At 62.0% G+C, this 20510-nt stretch overlaps 3 protein-coding genes across 3 annotated transcripts; 1 reads left to right on the top strand and 2 right to left on the bottom strand.

Moving 5' to 3' along the window:
* Positions 1-207: 207 nt before the first annotated feature.
* Positions 208-19780, bottom strand: TUFM (Tu translation elongation factor, mitochondrial). The gene is given in 11 exon segments (XM_065733090.1): positions 208-403; positions 1513-1536; positions 1538-1633; positions 3424-3575; positions 8826-8930; positions 9861-9993; positions 11790-11954; positions 13993-14097; positions 17015-17181; positions 19208-19392; positions 19548-19780. Coding segments are annotated over 11 exon segments (1539 nt in total). The 3' UTR covers positions 208-229.
* Positions 2689-3365, bottom strand: LOC136046505 (shematrin-like protein 2; the record flags this gene model as incomplete). Its single annotated transcript, XM_065733089.1, is given in 5 exon segments — positions 2689-2708; positions 2711-2952; positions 3003-3138; positions 3141-3199; positions 3201-3365. Coding segments are annotated over 5 exon segments (597 nt in total), but the record flags the coding sequence as incomplete, so codon positions are not given.
* LOC136046504 (fibrinogen alpha-1 chain-like) lies at positions 3599-7712 on the top strand. The gene is given in 14 exon segments (XM_065733088.1): positions 3599-3870; positions 3940-4012; positions 4074-4243; positions 4303-4351; positions 4353-4649; positions 5633-5736; positions 5788-5935; positions 5937-6090; positions 6173-6250; positions 6469-6571; positions 6602-6751; positions 6806-6999; positions 7031-7179; positions 7581-7712. Coding segments are annotated over 14 exon segments (2073 nt in total).
* Positions 19781-20510: the final 730 nt, after the last annotated feature.

Genomic DNA, 20510 nt, shown 5'->3' with positions numbered 1-20510 from the left:
CTCCGGCGCCCCTATCGCGACCTCCGGCGCCCCTATCGCGACACAGCTGCCCCTTTTTAACCCGCCCCCGTTCCCTCGCCCCACTCCCCATCCTCCATCCCGGGCGTCCGTATCGCGATATCCGCCCCTCCCAACCCTCACCCCCCCCCTCCCCCCCCACTCGACCCGCCGCGTCCCCCCCCCGCCCTCCGCGTGCTCCGTCGCGACGGCTCCCATGTCGCGATAGGCTTCAGCCCCACGGGGTCTCCTCCTCCTCGGCGCTGGGGGTCAGCGTGGCCGTCACGACGCCGGTGCCGATGGTGCGGGAGCCGTCGCGCAGCGTGAAGCGCTGCCCCTCCTCCACCACCATGGGCTGCCGCAGCAGCAGCTGCAGCGACGTGTCCTCGCCCGGCATCACCAGCTCCTGGGGGGCGATAGGGGGCGATGTGGGGCGATATGGGGCGATAGGGGGCGATATGGGGTGGATATGGGGCGATAGGGGGGCGCTATGGGGCGCTATGGGGCGATAGGGTGTGGATATGGGGCGATAGGGGGGCGCTATGGGGCGATAGGGGGCGATAGGGGGGGGATATGGGGCGACAGGGGGTGGATATGGGGAGATAGGGGGGGATATGGGCTCCCTATGGGGCAGCTATGGGGCTGCTATGGGGCAGATATAGGGCAGCGGTGGGGCAGCTATGGGGCAGCTATGGGGCAGCTATGGGGCAGCCCTGCACTGCACAGAGGACCCTCTATGGTTCTCCATGGACCTCTATAGATCTCTATGGGGTCTCCATTGACCTCAATGGCTCTCAATGGCTCCCTATGGGACAGCTATGGGGCCGCTATGGGGCAGCTATGGGGCAGCTATGGGGCAGCTATGGGGCAGCTATGGGGCAGCTATGGGGCACTATGGGTCTCTATGGTTCTCCATGGACCTCTATAGATCTCTATGGGCTCTCCATTGACCTCAATGGATCTCTATGGGCTCCCTATGGGGCCGCTATGGGCGGCTATGGGGCGGCTATGGGGCAGCTATGGGGCCGCTATGGGGCACTATGGGTCTCTATGGTTCTCCATGGACCTCTATAGATCTCTATGGGCTCTCCATTGACCTCAATGGATCTCTATGGGCTCCCTATGGGGCCGCTATGGGGCGGCTATGGGGCCGCTATGGGGCCGCTGTGGGGCCGCTATGGGGCACTATGGGTCTCTATGGTTCTCCATGGACCTCTATAGATCTCTATGGGCTCTCCATTGACCTCAATGGATCTCAATGGGCTCCCATGGGGCCGCTATGGGGCGGCTATGGGGCGGCTATGGGCCGCTGTGGGGCCGCTATGGGGCACTATGGGTCTCTATGGTTCTCCATGGACCTCTATACATCTCTATGGGCTCTCCATTGACCTCAATGGATCTCTATGGGCTCCCTATGGGGCCGCTATGGGGCGGCTATGGGGCGGCTATGGGGCCGCTATGGGGCCGCTATGGGGCAGCTATGGGGCAGCTATGGGGCAGCTGTGGGGCGGGTACCTTCCCGGGCGGCAGCAGCACGCGGGGTGGCGATGTCCCACGTGTGGGAGAACATGACGGGGCTGAAGTGCGACACGAAGGGTTTGTGGCGCCCGCCCTCCTGAGCGCTCAGCACGTACACCTGTGGGGCACACGCGCACTGCCCCACTGCGACCCACACCGCCCCACACGGACCCACACGGACCCATAGAGACCCATAGGGACCCACTGCGACCCACACGGACCCATAGGGACCCATAGAGACCCACTGCGACCCACACCGCCCCACACGGACCCACTGAGACCCACACCGCCCCACACGGACCCACACCGCCCCACACAGACCCACACGGACCCACTGAGACCCATAGGGACCCATAGGGACCCATAGAGACCCATAGAGACCCATAGGGACCCATAGAGACCCACTGCGACCCACACCGCCCCACACGGACCCACACCAACCCACTGAGACCCACACGGACCCATAGAGACCCACACCGCCCCACACGGACCCATAGAGACCCATAGGGACCCACTGCGACCCACACGGACCCATAGGGACCCATAGAGACCCACTGCGACCCACACCGCCCCACACGGACCCACTGAGACCCACACCGCCCCACACGGACCCACACCGCCCCACACAGACCCACACGGACCCACTGAGACCCATAGGGACCCATAGAGACCCATAGAGACCCATAGGGACCCACTGTGACCCACACGGACCCATAGGGATCCATAGAGACCCACTGCGACCCACACTGCCCCACTGCAACCCACACAGACCCACTGTGACCCACACTGCCCCACTGCGACCCACACTGCCCCCCCGGCGACCCACACGGACCCACTGCGACCCACACAGACCCATAGAGACCCAGGGCAACCCACACGGACCCACACAGACCCACACTGCCCCACACCGACCCACTGCGACCCACACGGACCCACACAGACCCACACGGACCCATAGAGACCCATAGGGACCCACTGCGACCCACACTGACCCACACGGACCCATAGAGACCCATACAGACCCATAGAGACCCACTGCGACCCACACTGCCCCACTGCGACCCACACCGACCCACATGGACCCATAGAGACCCATAAGGACCCACACGGACCCAAAGTGACCCACACGGACCCACTGCGACCCACATTGTGACCCACACAGACCCACACGGACCCATAGAGACCCATACAGACCCATAGAGCCCCATAACCACACCATAACCACCCCATAGAGCCCCACAGAGCCCCATAGAGCCCCAAAGCGCCCCATAGAGACCCCATAGCACCCCATATAGCCACATAACCACCCCATAGAGCCCCATAGAGACCCCATAGAGCCCCATAACCACCCCATAGAGCCCCACAGAGCCCCATAGAGACCCCATAGGGACCCATAGGGACCCATATCACCCCACAGCGCCCCATAGCGCCCCATACCTGCGCCTGCACTTTGCGGTGGTGCTGGAGGGTCCCGGGTTCCCGAGGACCCCATAACCACCCCATAGAGCCCCATAACCACCCCATAGAGACCCCATAGAGCCCCATAACCACCCCAAAGAGCCCCACAGAGACCCATAGAGACCCCATAGAGCCCCATAACCACCCCACAGAGCCCCATAGAGCCCCATAGAGCCCCATAACCACCCCATAGAGCCCCATAGAGACCCCATAGAGCCCCACAGAGCCCCATAGAGCCCCAAAGCGCCCCATAGAGACCCCATAGCACCCCATAGAGCCCCATAACCACCCCATAGAGCCCCATAGAGACCCCATAGAGCCCCATAACCACCCCATAGAGCCCCATAGAGACCCCATAGAGCCCCATAACCACCCATAGAGCCCCACAGAGCCCCATAGAGACCCCATAGGGACCCATATCACCCCACAGCGCCCCATAGCGCCCCATACCTGCGCCTGCACTTTGCGGTGGTGCTGGAGGGTCCCGGGTTCCCCGAGGACCATTCCCCTGCGGACGTCGTCGCGGCGCAGCCCACGCAGCAGTGCCCCCACGTTGTCCCCCGCCTCCGCCCGCGCCAGGCTCTTGTGGAACGTCTCCAGACCTATGGGGAGATGTGGGGCAGCTATGGGGCGGATATGGGGCACTATGGGGCGGATATGGGGTGGATATGGGGAGCTATGGGGTCCCTGTGGGGCCCTATGGGGCACTATGGTCTCTATGGTCTCTATGAGTCCCTATGGGGTCCCTATGGGTCCCTATGGGGTCCCTATGGGTCTCTATGGGTCCCTATGGGGCACTATGGGTCTCTATGGGGCACTATGGGGCACTATGGGTCTCTATGGGGCACTATGGGTCTCTATGGGGCACTATGGGGTCTCTGTGGGTCTCTATGGGTCGCTATGGGGCACAATGTGACTGCTGTCCCCCGCCTCCACCCGCGCCAGGCTCTTGTGGAACGTCTCCAGACCTATGGGGAGATGTGGGGCAGCTATGGGGCGGATATGGGGTGGATATGGGGCACTATGGGGCGGATATGGGGTGGATATGGGGAGCTATGGGGTCCCTGTGGGTCCTTATGGGTCCCTATGGTCTCTATGAGTCTCTATGGGTCCCTATGGGGTCTCTATGGGGCTCTATGGGGTCTCTATGGGGCACTATGGGGCACTATGGGTCCCCATGGGTCACTATGGGTCTCTATGGGGCACTATGGGTCTCTACGGGGCACTATGGGGTCTCTGTGGGTCTCTATGGGTCGCTATGGGGCACAATGTGACTGCTGTCCCCCGCCTCCGCCCGCGCCAGGCTCTTGTGGAACGTCTCCAGACCTATGGGGAGATGTGGGGCAGCTATGGGGGCGGATATGGGGCACTATGGGGCGGATATGGGGTGGATATGGGGAGCTATGGGGTCTCTATGGGTCTCTATGGGTCCCTATGGGGTCTCTATGGTCTCTATGAGTCTCTATGGGTCCCTATGGGGTCTCTATGGGTTCCTATGGGTCTCTATGGGGCACTATGGGGTCTCAATGGGTTCCTATGGGTCTCTATGGGGCACTATGGGGTCTCTGTGGGTCTCTATGGGGCACTATGTGGTCTCTATGGGTCTGTATGCGTCCCTATGGGGTCTCTATGGGTCCCTATGGGGTCTCAATGGGTCCCTATGGGGGTCTCAATGGGTCCCTATGGGGTCTCAATGGGTCCCTATGGGCCCCTATGGGTCTCTCTGGGGCACTATGGGGTCTCTATGGGTCTCTATGGGGCACTATGGGGTCTCTATGGGTCTCTATGGGTCTCTATGGGGCACTATGTGGTCTCTATGGGTCTGTATGGGTCCCTATGGGGTCTCTATGGGGCACTATGTGGTCTCTATGGGGCACTATGGGTCCCTATGGGGTCTCTATGGGGCACTATGGGTCTCTATGGGGCACTATGGAGTCTCTGTGGGTCTCTATGGGTCGCTATGGGGCACAACGTGACTGCTGTCCCCCGCCTCCGCCCGCGCCAGGCTCTTGTGGAACGTCTCCAGACCTATGGGGAGATGTGGGGCAGCTATGGGGCGGATATGGGGCACTATGGGGCGGATATGGGGTGGATATGGGGAGCTATGGGGTCTCTATGGGTCTCTATGGGTCCCTATGGGGTCTCTATGGTCTCTATGAGTCTCTATGGGTCCCTATGGGGTCTCTATGGGTTCCTATGGGTCTCTATGGGGCACTATGGGGTCTCAATGGGTTCCTATGGGTCTCTATGGGGCACTATGGGTCTCTGTGGGTCTCTATGGGTCTCTATGGGGCACTATGTGGTCTCTATGGGTCTGTATGGGTCCCTATGGGGTCTCTATGGGTCCCTATGGGTCTCTATGGGTCCCTATGGGCCCCTATGGGTCTCTATGGGTCCCCATGGGCCCCTATGGGTCTCTATGGGTCCCTATGGGGTCTCTGTGGGTCTCTATGGGTCTCTATGGGTCTCTATGGGGCACTATGTGGTCTCTATGGGTCTGTATGGGTCCCTATGGGGTCTCTATGGGTCTCTATGGGTCTCTATGGGGTCCCCATGGGTCACTATGGGTCTCTATAGGGCACTATGGGGTCTCTGTGGGTCTCTATGGGTCGCTATGGGGCACAATGTGACTGCTGTCCCCCGCCTCCGCCCGCGCCAGGCTCTTGTGGAACGTCTCCAGACCTATGGGGAGATGTGGGGCAGCTATGGGGGCGGATATGGGGCACTATGGGCGGATATGGGGTGGATATGGGGAGCTATGGGGTCCCTGTGGGTCCTTATGGGTCCCTATGGGGTCTCTATGGTCTCTATGAGTCTCTATGGGTCCCTATGGGGTCTCAATGGGTTCCTATGGGTCTCTATGGGGCACTATGGGTCTCTGTGGGTCTCTATGGGTCTCTATGGGTCCCTATGGTCTCTATGGGTCTCTATGGGTCCCTATGGGGTCCCTATGGGTCTCTATGGGGCACTATGGGTCTCTATGGGGCACTATGGGTCTCTATGGGGCACTATGGGGTCCCTATGGGTCTCTATGGGGCACTATGGGTCACTATGGGTCTCTATGGGGTCCCCATGGGTCACTATGGGTCTCTATAGGGCACTATGGGGTCTCTGTGGGTCTCTATGGGTCGCTATGGGGCACAATGTGACTGCTGTCCCCCGCCTCCGCCCGCGCCAGGCTCTTGTGGAACGTCTCCAGACCTATGGGGAGATGTGGGGCAGCTATGGGGCGGATATGGGGCACTATGGGGTGGATATGGGGAGCTATGGGGTCCCTGTGGGTCCTTATGGGTCCCTATGGTCTCTATGAGTCTCTATGGGTCCCTATGGGGTCTCTATGGGGCACTATGGGGTCTCTATGGGGCACTATGGGTCACTATGGGGTCTCTATGGGGCACTATGGGTCTCTATGGGGCACTATGGAGTCTCTGTGGGTCTCTATGGGTCGCTATGGGGCACAATGTGACTGCTGTCCCCCGCCTCCGCCCGCGCCAGGCTCTTGTGGAACGTCTCCAGACCTATGGGGAGATGTGGGGCAGCAATGGGGCGGATATGGGGCACTATGGGGCGGATATGGGGAGCTATGGGGTCCCTGTGGGTCCTTATGGGTCCCTATGGTCTCTATGAGTCTCTATGGGTCCCTATGGGGCACTATGGGGTCTCTATGGGGCACTATGGGTCACTATGGGGTCTTTATGGGGCACTATGGGTCACTATGGGTCTCTATAGGGCACTATGGAGTCTCTGTGGGTCTCTATGGGTCGCTATGGGGCACAACGTGACTGCTGTCCCCCGCCTCCGCCCGCGCCAGGCTCTTGTGGAACGTCTCCAGACCTATGGGGAGATGTGGGGCAGCTATGGGGCGGATATGGGGCACTATGGGGCGGATATGGGGAGCTATGGGGTCCCTGTGGGTCCTTATGGGTCCCTATGGTCTCTATGAGTCTCTATGGGTCCCTATGGGGTCTCTATGGGTCCCTATGGGGTCTCTATGGGGCACTATGGGGTCTCTGTGGGTCTCTATGGGGCACTATGGGTCTCTATGGGGCACTATGGTGTCTCTGTGGGTCTCTATGGGTCTCTATGGGGCACTATGTGGTCTCTATGGGTCTGTATGGGTCCCTATGGGTCTCTATGGGGCACTATGGGTCTCTATGGGTCTCTATGGGGCACTATGGGTCTCTATGGGTCGCTATGGGGCACAACGTGACCGCTGTCCCCCGCCTCCGCCCGCGCCAGGCTCTTGTGGAACGTCTCCAGACCTATGGGGAGATGTGGGGCAGCTATGGGGCGGATATGGGGCACTATGGGGCGGATATGGGGTGGATATGGGGAGCTATGGGGTCCCTGTGGGGCCCTATGGGGCACTATGGTCTCTATGGTCTCTATGAGTCCCTATGGGGTCCCTATGGGGTCCCTATGGGTCTCTATGGGTCTCTATGGGGCACTATGGCGTCTCTGTGGGTCTCTATGGGTCTCTATGGGTCTCTATGGGGTCTCTATGGGGCACTATGGGTCTCTATGGGGCACTATGGGGTCTCTGTGGGTCTCTATGGGTCGCTATGGGGCACAATGTGACTGCTGTCCCCCGCCTCCGCCCGCGCCAGGCTCTTGTGGAACGTCTCCAGACCTATGGGGAGATGTGGGGCAGCTATGGGGCGGATATGGGGCACTATGGGGCGGATATGGGGAGCTATGGGGTCCCTGTGGGTCCTTATGGGTCCCTATGGTCTCTATGAGTCTCTATGGGTCCCTATGGGGTCTCTATGGGGCACTATGGGGTCTCTGTGGGTCTCTATGGGGCACTATGGGTCTCTATGGGTACCTATGGGGCACTATGGGTCTCTATGGGTCCCTATGGGGTCTCTATGGGGCACTATGGGTCTCTATGGGGCACTATGGGTCCCTATGGGGTCTCTATGGGTCTCTATGGGGCACTATGGGTCTCTATGGGGCACTATGGGTCCCTATGGGCCCCTATGGGTCTCTATGGGGTCTCTGTGGGTCTCTATGGGTCTCTATGGGGCACTATGTGGTCTCTATGGGTCTGTATGGGCCCCTATGGGGTCTGTATGGGTCCCTATGGGGTCTCTATGGGTCTCTATGGGGTCTCTATGGGGCACTATGGGTCTCTATGGGGCACTATGGGGCACTATGTGGTCTCTATGGGTCTCTATGGGGCACTATGTGGTCTCTATGGGTCTGTATGGGCCCCTATGGGGTCTGTATGGGTCCCTATGGGGTCTCTATGGGTCTCTATGGGGTCTCTATGGGGCACTATGGGTCTCTATGGGGCACTATGGGGCACTATGTGGTCTCTATGGGTCTCTATGGGGCACTATGTGGTCTCTATGGGTCTGTATGGGGCACTATGGGGCACTATGGGTCTCTATGGGTCTCTGTGGGTCTCTGTGGGTCTCTATGGGGTCTCCATTGACCTCAATGGATCTCTATAGGATTCTTATCAGGCCACTATGGGGCAGCTATGGGGCCGCTGTGGGGCAGCTATGGGGCAGCTATGGGGCAGCCATTGGTCTCTATGGTTCTCTATGGACCTCTATAGATCTCTATGGGGTCTCCATTGACCTCAATGGATCCCAATGGGCTCCCTATGGGGCAGCTGTGGGGCAGCTGTGGGGCAGCTATGGGGCAGCTATGGGGCAGCTATGGGGCAGCTATGGGGCAGCCATTGGTCACTATGGTTCTCTATGGACCTCTATAGATCTCTATGGGGTCTCCATTGACCTCAATGGATCCCAATGGGCTCCCTATGGGGCCGCTGTGGGGCCACTATGGGGCAGCTGTGGGGCAGCTGTGGGGCAGCTATGGGGCAGCTGTGGGGCAGCACTCACCGGTGACGACGGCCTTTAAGGTGCGTCCGTATCCGCGCAGTTCACATTCGTCGCCTTTGCTGACAGCGCCGCGCTCCACCGTCCCCGTCACCACCGTCCCACGGCCTCACGTGTGGGGCACGGTGTGGGGCACAGCGTGAGGTTATGGGGTGGGGATGTGGGGCACAGGGTGGGGTTATGGGGTGGGGATGTGGGGTGGGGATGTGGGGCACAGTGTGGGGCACAGCATGAGGTTATGGGGTGGGGATGTGGGGCACAGTGTGGGGCACAGGGTGGGGTTATGGGGTGGGGATGTGGGGCACAGGGTGGGGTTATGGGGTGGGGATGTGGGGTGGGGATGTGGGGCACAGTGTGGGGCACAGCATGAGGTTATGGGGTGGGGATGTGGGGCACAGTGTGGGGCACATTGTGGGGTTATGGGGTGGGGATGTGGGGCACAGGGTGGGGTTATGGGGTGGGGATGTGGGGTGGGGATGTGGGGCACAGTGTGGGGCACAGCATGAGGTTATGGGGTGGGGATGTGGGGCACAGTGTGGGGACCATATGGGGCAGCTATGGGGCCGCTATGGTTCTCTATGGACCTCTATAGATCTCTATGGGGTCTCCATTGACCTCAATGGATCTCAATGGGGTTCCTATGGGGCCGCTATGGGGCAGCTGGGGGGCCGCTATGGGGCCGCTATGGGGCAGCTATGGGGCCGCTATGGGGCGGCTATGGGGCAGCCATTGATCACTACGGTTCTCTATGGACCTCTATAGATCTCTATGGGGTCTCCATTGACCTCAATGGATCTCAATGGGGTTCCTATGGGGCCGCTATGGGGCCGCTATGGGGCAGCTATGGGGCCGCTATGGGGCAGCCATGGGGCAGCCCTCTACTGCACGGAGGACCCTCTATGGGTCTCTATGGACCTCTATAGATCCCTATGGGCTCTCCATTGACCTCAATGGATCTGAACGGGGCCTTTATGGGGCAGCTATGGGGCGGCTATGGGGCGGCTATGGGGCGGCTATGGGGCAGCTATGGGGCAGTACCGGGGATGGAGTGCACGCCCTCGATGGGCAGCAGGAAGGGGCGCTGGAGGTCGCGGGGCGGCAGAGGGATGTGGCGGTCGACGGCGTCCAAAAGCTGCAGCACCGAATCCCGACCCAGAGCCGGGTCACGGTCCTGTGGGGAAATGTGGGGCGACATGTGGGGCGGGGGGGGGTCAGATGTGGGGCGGGGTGTGGGGTGAGATGTGGGGGGGGTGTGGGGTGAGATGTGGGGGGGGTGTAGGGTGAGATGTGGGGCGGGGTGTAGGGTGAGATGTGGGGGGCAGGGGGTGAGATGTGGGGCGGGGTGTGGGGTGAGATGTGGGGGGGGGGGGTGAGATGTGGGGCGGGGGGGGGGTCAGATGTGGGGCGGGGTGTGGGGTGAGATGTGGGGGGGGGGGGTGAGATGTGGGGCGGGGGGGGTCAGATGTGGGGCGGGGTGTGGGTTGAGATGTGGGGGGCAGGGGGTGAGATGTGGGGCAGGGTGTGGGGTGAGATGTGGGGCGGGGGTGTGGGGTGAGATGGGGGTGGGGTCAGATGTGGGGCGGGGTGTGGGGTGAGATGTGGGGGGGGGTGTGGGGTGAGATGGGGGGGGTGAGATGTGGGGTGGGGGGTGAGATGTGGGGCAGGGGTGTGGGGTGAGATGTGGGGGGCAGGGGGTGAGATGTGGGGCGGGGGTGTGGGGTGAGATGTGGGGCGGGGGTGAGATGTGGGGCAGGGTGTGGGGTGAGATGTGGGTGGGGTGTGGGGTGAGATGTGGGGCAGGGTGTGGGGTGAGATGTGGGGCAGGGTGTGGGGTGAGATGTGGGGCAGGGTGTGGGGCGAGATGTGGGGCGGGGGTGTGGGGTGAGATGTGAGGTGTGGGGTGAGATGTGGGGGGGGTGAGATGTGGGGCAGGGGTGTGGGGTGAGATGTGGGGCGGAGTGTGGGGGGACCCCATCCAGACCCCTCTGTGGGGTCTATGGGGACCCCATGGCCCTCTAGGGGTCCCAGTTCCTATGGGGCAGCTATGGGGCGGCTATGGGGCCGCTATGGGGCGGCTATGGGGCCGCTATGGGGCAGCTGTGGGGCAGCTATGGGGCAGCCATTGATCACTATGGTTCTCTATGGACCTCTATAGATCTCTATGAGGTCTCCATTGACCTCAATGGATCCCAATGGGTTCCCTATGGGGCTGCTATGGGGCCGCTATGGGGCAGCTATGGGGCAGCTATGGGGCCGCTATGGGGCCGCTATGGGGCAGCTATGGGGCAGCTATGGGGCAGCCCTCTACTGCACAGAGGACTCTCTATGGTTCTCTATGGACCTCTATAGATCGCTATGGGTTTCCATTGACCTCAATGGATCTCAATGGGGTTCCTATGGGGCCGCTATGGGGCCGCTATGGGGCAGCTATGGGGCAGCTGTGGGGCAGCTGTGGGGCCGCTATGGGGCAGCTATGGGGCCGCTATGGGGCAGCCCTCTACTGCACAGAGGACTCTCTATGGTTCTCTATGGACCTCTATATATCTCTATGGGGTCTCCATTGACCTCAATGGATCTGAATGGGGCCTTTATGGGGCCGCTATGGGGCAGCTGTGGGGCAGCTATGGGGCAGCTGTGGGGCAGCTATGGGGCACTATGGGTCTCTATGGTTCTCTATGGACCTCTATAGATCTCTATGGGGTCTCCATTGACCTCAATGGATCTCAATGGGGTTCCTATGGGGCCGCTATGGGGCAGCTGTGGGGCAGCTATGGGGCCACTATGGGGCAGCTATGGGGCCGCTATGGGGCAGCTATGGGGCACTATGGGTCTCTATGGTTCTCTATGGGTCTCTATAGATCTCTATGGGGTCTCCATTGACCTCAATGGATCTGAATGGGGCCTTTATGGGGCCTTTATGGGGCCGCTATGGGGCAGCTATGGGGCAGCTGTGGGGCAGCCCCACACCTGTAGGGCGCAGAGGGCGGAGCCCACGACCACGGGGGTTCCTTCTCCGTCGTATCCCAGCTCGGTGAGCAGCTCCCGCAGCTCCAGCTCCACCAGGGGCAGCAGCTCCGGGTCCGACACCGCGTCCGCTTTGTTCAGGTACACCACCACGTGCTGCACCCCCACCTGCCCCACAAGTGTGGGGCGGACCCATAGCGATGTGGGTCAGGGCCGTGGGGGTCACGGCCGTGGGGGTCAGAGCCGTGGGGGATGGGATGGGGGAGGGAGGGGGGGGGGAAATGGGGCTGGGACCCATGGATGTGTGGGGCTGGGACCCACAGAACCACCCCTGTACCCCCACCTGCCCCACAAGTGTGGGGCGGACCCATAGCGATGCGGGTCAGGGCCGTGGGGGTCACGGCCGTGGGGGTCAGAGCCGTGGGGGATGGGGTGGGGGAGGGAGGGGGGGGGGGGGAAATGGGGCTGGGACCCATGGATGTGTGGGGCTGGGACCCACAGAACCCCCCCCTGCACCCCCACCTGCCCCACAAGTGTGGGGCGGACCCATAGCGATGCGGGTCAGGGCCGTGGGGGTCACGGCCGTGGGGGTCTGCCCCATATCCCCCCATAACTGCCCCATAACTGCCCCATAACCGCCCCATATCCCCCCATAACCGCCCCATATCCCCCCATAACCGCCCCATATCCCCCCATAACCACCCCCATATCCCCCCCATATCCCCCCATAACCGCCCCATATCCCCCCATTATCCCCTATATCCCCCCCATATCTCCCCAAATCCCCCCATAACCGCCCCATATCCCCCATAACCGCCCATATCCCCCCTAACTGCCCCATATCCCCTCATAACCCCCCAAATCCCCCCATAACCACCCCATATCCCCCCATAACCGCCCCATATCCCCCCATAACTGCCCCATATCCCCCCATTATCCCCCATATCCCCCCATATCTCCCCAAATCCCCCCATAACCACCCTATATCCCCCCATAACCCCCCATATCTCCCCAAATCCCCCCATAACCACCCTATATCCCCCCATAACCCCCCATAACCGCCCCATATCCCCCCTAACTGCCCCATATCTCCCCATAACCGCCCCATATCCCCCCATAACCGCCCCATATCCCCCCATAACCGCCCCATATCCCCCCCATATCTCCCCAAATCCCCCCATAACCACCCCTATATCCCCCCATAACCCCCATAACTGCCCCATATCCCCCCTAACTGCCCCATATCCCCCATTATCCCCCATATCCCCCCCATATCTCCCCAAATCCCCCATAACCGCCCCATATCCCCCATAACCGCCCCATATCCCCCCTAACTGCCCCATATCCCCCCATAACCGCCCCATATCCCCCCATAACCACCCCCATATCCCCCCCATATCCCCCCATAACCGCCCCATATCCCCCCATTATCCCCTATATCCCCCCCATGTCTCCCCAAATCCCCCCATAACCGCCCCATATCCCCCATAACCGCCCATATCCCCCCTAACTGCCCCATATCCCCCCATAACCGCCCCATATCCCCCCATAACCCCCATAACCGCCCCATATCCCCCCATTATCCCCCATATCCCCCCCATATCTCCCCAAATCCCCCCATAACCGCCCCATATCCCCCATAACCGCCCATATCCCCCCTAACTGCCCCATATCCCCCCCTAACTGCCCCATATCCCCCCATAACCGCCCCATATCCCCCCATAACCGCCCCATATCCCCCCATATCCCCCCATACCCGCCCCACAACCCCCCATTATCCCCCATATCCCCCCCATATCTCCCCAAATCCCCCCATAACCACCCTATATCCCCCCATAACCGCCCCATATCCCCCCTAACTGCCCCATATCCCCCCCATTATCCCCCATATCCCCCCATTATCCCCCATATCCCCCCCATATCTCCCCATATCCCCCCATAACCGCCCCATATCCCCCCATAACCGCCCCATATCCCCCCATAACCACCCCATATCCCCCCCATATCCCCCCATAACCACCCCATATCCCCCCCATATCCCCTATATCCCCCCCATTATCTCCCCAAATCCCCCCATAACCGCCCCCATATCCCCCCATACCCGCCCCACAACCCCCCATTATCCCCCATATCCCCCCCCATATCTCCCCATAACCGCCCCATACCCGCCCCATATCCCCCCCCCCACGGCCGCCCCATAGCTCACCTGCCTGGCCAGGAGGAGGTGCTCGCGGGTCTGTGGCATCTGCCCATCGGTGGCGGCCACCACCAGGATGCAGCCGTCCAATGGGGCCGTGCCCGTGATCATGTTCTGGGGGGGGGGGAGGGGGGGGAAAAGACATTATGGGGGGGGGGGGGGGTGACATGTGGGGGGAGGGGGAGGGGAGGGGGGGGCGGAAATGGGGAGGATTTGGGGGAAAATGGGATTAGGGGCGGAGCAGTGGGATTAGGGGCGGAGCAGTGGGATTAGGGGCAGAACAACAGGATTAGGGGGCAGAGCAGTGGGATTAGGGGCGGAGCAGTAAGATTAGGGGCAGAACAATGGGATTAGGGGCAGAGCAGTGGGATTAGGGGCAGAGCAGTGGGATTAGGGGCAGAACAACGGGATTAGGGGCCGAGCAGTGTGGCTGGGGGGCAGAGCAGTGGGATTAGGGGCAGAGCAGTGGGGTTAGGGGCAGAGCAGTGGGATTAGGGGCAGAGCAGTGGGGTTAGGGGCAGAGCAGTGGGATTAGGGGCAGAACAATGGGATTAGGGGCAGAGCAGTGTGGCTGGGGGGCAGAGCAGTGGGATTAGGGGCAGAGCAGTGGGATTAGAGGCCGAGCCGTGGGGCTGTGGGTCCGAGCCGTGCAGCTGTGGGTCTGAGCAGTGGGATTAGGGGCAGAGCAATGGGATTAGGGTCCGAGCAGTGGGATTAGGGGCAGAGCAGTGGGATTAGGGGCAGAGCAGTGGGATTAGGGTCCGAGCAGTGGGATTAGGGGCAGAGCAGTGGGATTAGGGGCAGAGCAGTGGGATTAGGGGCAGAACAATGGGATTAGGGGCAGAACAATGGGATTAGGGGCAGAACAACGGGATTAGGGGCAGAGCAGTGGGACTAGGGGGCAGAGCAGTGGGATTAGGGGGCAGAGCAGTGGGGCTGTGGGTCCGAGCAGTGGGATTAGTGGCAGAGCAATGGGATTAGGGTCCGAGCAGTGGGATTAGGGGCAGAGCAGTGGGATTAGGGGCCGAGCAGTGCAGTTGTGGGGTCCGAGCCGTGCGGCTGTGGGTCCGAGGCGCGTGGCTGTGGGGCTGTGGGTCTGAGCAGTGGGGCTGTGGGGCTGTGGGTCCGAGCAGTGGGATTAGGGGCAGAGCAGTAGGATTAGGGGCAGAGCAGTGGGATTAGGGGCTGAGCAGTGCAGTTGTGGGTCCAAGCCGTGTGGCTGTGGGTCCGAGCAGTGGGTTTAGGGGCAGAGCAGTGGGATTAGGGGCAGAGCAGTGGGATTAGAGGCCGAGCAGTGGGATTAGGGGCAGAGCAGTGGGATTAGGGGCAGAGCAGCGGGGCTGTGGGTCCGAGCAGTGGGATTAGGGGGCAGAGCAGTGGGGCTGTGGGTCCGAGCAGTGGGATTAGGGGCAGAGCAGTGTGGTTTGGGGGGCAGAGCAGTGGGATTAGGGGCAGAGCAGTGGGATTAGAGGCTGAGCCGTGGGGCTGTGGGTCCGAGCCGTGCAGCTGTGGGTCTGAGCAGTGGGATTAGGGGCAGAGCAGTGGGATTAGGGGCACAACAACAGGATTAGGGGCCGAGCAGTGCAGTTGTGGGTCCGAGCCGTGCGGCTGTGGGTCCGAGGCGCGGGGCTGTGGGGCTGTGGGTCCGAGCAGTGGGGGCTGTGGGTCCGAGCAGTGGGATTAGGGGCAGAGCAGTGGGATTAGGGGCAGAGCAGTGGGATTAGGGGGCAGAGCAGTGGGATTAGGGGGCAGAGCAGTGGGATTAGGGGCAGAGCAGTGGGATTAGGGGGCAGAGCAGTGGGATTAGGGGCAGAGCAGTGGGATTAGGGTCCGAGCAGTGGGATTAGGGTCCGAGCAGTGGGATTAGGGGGCAGAGCAGTGGGATTAGGGGGCAGAGCAGTGGGGCTGTGGGTCCGAGCAGTGGGATTAGTGGCAGAGCAATGGGATTAGGGTCCGAGCAGTGGGATTAGGGGCAGAGCAGTGGGATTAGGGGCCGAGCAGTGCAGTTGTGGGTCCGAGCCGTGCGGCTGTGGGTCCGAGGCGCGGGGCTGTGGGGCTGTGGGTCTGAGCAGTGGGGCTGTGGGGCTGTGGGTCCGAGCAGTGGGGCTGTGGGTCCGAGCAGTGGGATTAGGGGCCGAGCAGTGGGATTAGGGGCCGAGCAGTGGGATTAGGGGCCGAGCAGTGCAGTTGTGGGGCCGAGCCGTGCGGCTGTGGGTCCGAGGCATGGGGCTGTGGGGCTGTGGGTCCGAGGCGTGGGGCTGTGGGGCTGTGGGTCTGAGCAGTGGGATTAGGGGCAGAGCAATGGGATTAGGGTCCGAGCAGTGGGATTAGGGGGCAGAGCAGTGGGATTAGGGGCAGAGCAGTGGGATTAGGGGCCGAGCAGTGCAGTTGTGGGTCCGAGCCATGCGGCTGTGGGTCCGAGGCATGGGGCTGTGGGGCTGTGGGTCCGAGCAGTGGGGCTGTGGGGCTGTGGGTCCGAGCAGTGGGGCTGTGGGCTGTGGGTCTGAGCAGTGGATTAGGGGCAGAGCAGTGGGATTAGGGGCAGAGCAGTGGGATTAGAGGCCGAGCCGTGGGGCTGTGGGTCTGAGCCATGGGGCTGTGGGTCCGAGCTGTGGGGCTGTGGGTCCGAGCTGTGGGATTACGGGCAGAGCAGTGCAGTTGTGGGTCCGAGCAGTGGGATTAGGGGCAGAGCAGTGGGATTAGGAGCACAACAACAGGATTAGGGGCCAAGCCGTGCAGTTGTGGGTCCGAGCCGTGCGGCTGTGGGTCCGAGGCATGGGGCTGTGGGGCTGTGGGTCCGAGGCATGGGGCTGTGGGGCTGTGGGTCCGAGGCGTGGGGCTGTGGGGCTGTGGGTCCGAGCAGTGGGATTAGGGGCAGAGCAGTAGGATTAGGGGCAGAGCAGTGTGCTTAGAGGCCGAGCAGTGCAGTTGTGGGTCCAAGCCGAGCAGCTGTGGGTCCGAGCCGTGCGGCTGTGGGTCCGAGGCGCGGGGCTGTGGGGCTGTGGGTCCGAGGCGTGGGGCAGGGCGGTACCTTGACGTAGTCGGCGTGGCCGGGGCAGTCGGTGTGGGCGTAGTGGCGCAGCGCGGTGCGGTACTCCACGTGGGCCGCGTTGATGGTGATGCCGCGCGCCCGCTCCTCCGGAGCTTTATCGATGTCTTCGTAGCGGCGAAACTGCGCCGCGCCCGACTCCGAAAGCACTGCCCAGCGCCAGACACGCCCACTTATTAGGCCACGCCCCCTTAAGCCACGCCCCCCTCGAGACACGCCCGTCAGCGCTAAGACGTGAACCTTTAAGACACGCCCGTCATCGCTGTGTCCCTTTAAGACACGCCCGTCATCGCTAAGACACGCCCCCTTAAGGCACGCCCCCTTAGGCCACGCCCCCCTCAAGACACGCCCGTCATCGCTAAGCCACGCCCCTTTAAGCCACGCCCCCCGCAAAGACACACCCATCATCGCTAAGACGCCCCCTTAAGGCACGCCGCCCTTGGGCCACGCCCCCCTCAAGACACGCCCGTCATCGCTGTGTCCCTTTAAGACACGCCCGTCATCGCTAAGACACGCCCCCTTAAGCCACGCCCCCCTCAAGACACGCCCATCATCGCTAAGACGTGTCCCTTTAAGACACGCCCGTCATCGCTAAGACGTGTCCCTTTAAGACACGCCCGTCATCGCTAAGACACGCCCCCTTAAGCCACGCCCCCCTCAAGACACGCCCGTCATCGCTAAGACGTGTCCCTTTAAGACACGCCCGTCATCGCAAAGACGTGTCCCTTTAAGACACGCCCGTCATCGCTAAGACGTGTCCCTTTAAGCCACGCCCCCCCTTAAGACACGCCCCCTCAAGACACGCCCGTCATCGCTAAGCCACGCCCCCTTAAGCCACGCCCCCCGCAAGACAAGCCCATCATCGCTAAGACATGCCCCTTTAAGACACGCCCATCATTGCTAAGACACGCCCCCTTAAGCCACGCCCCCCGCAAGACAAGCCCATCATCGCTAAGACATGCCCCTTTAAGACACGCCCATCATGGCTAAGACACGCCCCCTTAAGCCACGCCCCCCGCAAGACAAGCCCATCATCGCTAAGACATGCCCCTTTAAGACACGCCCATCATTGCTAAGACACGCCCCCTTAAGCCACGCCCCCCGCAAGACAAGCCCATCATCGCTAAGACATGCCCCTTTAAGACACGCCCATCATGGCTAAGACGTGTCCCTTTAAGACACGCCCCCTTAAGCCACGCCCCCCTTAAGACACGCCCGTCATCGCTAAGACGTGTCCCTTTAAGACACGCCCGTCATCGCTAAGACGTGTCCCTTTAAGACACGCCCCCCTTAAGCCACGCCCCCTCAAGACACGCCCGTCATCGCTAAGCCACGCCCCCTTAAGCCACGCCCCCCGCAAGACAAGCCCATCATCGCTAAGACATGCCCCTTTAAGACACGCCCATCATGGCTAAGACGTGTCCCTTTAATACACGCCCCCCTTAAGCCACGCCCCCCTTAAGACACGCCCGTCATCGCTAAGACGTGTCCCTTGAAGACACGCCCGTCATCGCTAAGACACGCCCCCTTAAGCCCCGCCCCCTCAAGACACGCCCATCATCGCTAAGCCACGCCCCTTAGGCCACGCCCCCCTCAAGAAACGCCCCCCTCAAGACACACCCATCATCGCTAAGACGTGTCCCTTTAAGACACGCCCATCATCGCTAAGACACGCCCCCTTAAGCCACGCCCCCCTCAAGACCCGCCCATCATCGCTAAGACACGCCCATCATCGGTAAGACACGCCCCCTTAAGCCACGCCCATCATCGCTAAGATGTGTCCCTTTAAGACACGCCCGTCATCACTAAGACACGCCCCCTTAAGCCACGCCCCCTCAAGACACGCCCATCCATCAGGCCCCGCCCCCTCCCCGCCACTCACCCTCCTCCATCAGGCCCCGCCCCCTCCCTCGTCCAAGAGCCCTCCATCAGGCCCCTCCCCCTCCTCCATCAGGCCCCGCCCCCTCCCGGCCACTCCCCCTCCTCCATCAGGCCCCGCCCCCTCCCTCGTCCAAGAGCCCTCCATCAGGCCCCTCCCCCTCCTCCATCAGGCCCCGCCCCCTCCCCAGTCCAACAGCCCCTCCCCCTCCACTTTTGGCCCCTCCCCCTCCCTCTCACGGCCCCTCCCCCTCCTCCTCCGTCAGGCCCCGCCCCTCCCGCTCAGGCCCCGCCCACCTTTGGTGATGGCGGCGGTCAGCGTGGTCTTGCCGTGGTCCACGTGGCCGATGGTGCCCACGTTCACGTGGGGCCGATCCCTCACGAAGGCCTCCGCCGCCAGGGGGCGCCTCTGTCGGAGGACCGCACCCCCCACTCCGTCACGTGACCCCGGCGCCCTTCTATCCCCCCCCTTCCCCCCATCTCTATGCTCACCCCAATGTTAACCAGCGGCAATCGGCAGCGCAGCGCTACGACGGAAAAAGAAAAAGGGGGCGACGCGTGGGGATTAAGGGACGAATCCGAACGTCTTTTTTTCCCCCCCCATCCCCCCGGCCCCGGACCCAGATCCTTTCCGTACCGGCGGAGCGGAGGAGGACGGCGGGAATCGCCATCTTGGTCGTCCTCACAGCTCCGGGACGGAAGTGGCGTCACGAGCGGAGCGACGTTTTTCTCGCTGAAGGCAGAGCGGCTTCCGGTGGCGGGTCCCGCGAGACGCTCTATGCGGCTTGGAGGAGTGCGTCTCTGTGGTGCTTTGGAGGACTGAGGGGAAAGAATGGCGGGGGGGGGAGGGGAGTGGGGATGGAGAACCATAGAGACCCATAGAAACCCCATAGAGCCCCATAGAGACCCCATAGAGACCCCATAGAGACCCATAGAGACCCATAGGGACCCATAGAGCCCCACAGAGCCCCATAGAGACACATAGGGACCCATAGAGTGCCATAGAGCCCCACAGAGCCCCATAGATCCCAACGGACCCCATAGAGACCCCCATGACCCCATACAGACCCCATAGAGACCCACAGAGCCCCATAGATCCCAACGGACCCCATAGAGACCCCCATGACCCCATACAGACCCCATAGAGACTCCCACGTCCCATAATGGGGTGACAGTGGGGGGGAGGTGACATTGGGGCCCTATAAGGCCCCATAATGGGGTGACAATGGGGGGGGAAGTGACATTGGGGCCCTATAAGGCCCCATATGGGGTGACAGTGGGGGAGGAGGTGACATTGGGGCCCTATAAGGCCCCATATGGGGGGGAGGTGACACTGGGGCCCTATAAGGCCCCATATGGGGTGACAGTGGGGGGGGAGGTGACATTGGGGCCCTATAAGACCCCATATGGGGTGACAGTGGGGGGGGGAGGTGACACTGGGGCCCTATAAGGCCCCATATGGGGGGGAGGTGACACTGGGGCCCTCTAAGGCCCCATATGGGGTGACAGTGGGGGGGGAGGTGACATTGGGGCCCTATAAGACCCCCTATGGGGTGACAGTGGGGGGGGGAGGTGACACTGGGGCCCTATAAGGCCCCAT

This window comes from Cyrtonyx montezumae, unplaced genomic scaffold (genome assembly GCF_038088225.1).
Source record: "Cyrtonyx montezumae isolate F1298 unplaced genomic scaffold, pur_monq_1.0 scaffold_166, whole genome shotgun sequence".
Classification (NCBI taxonomy): Eukaryota; Metazoa; Chordata; class Aves; order Galliformes; family Odontophoridae; genus Cyrtonyx; species Cyrtonyx montezumae.
Note: the sequence above shows the minus strand (reverse complement) of the source record. Positions and strands in the feature narration are given on the sequence as shown.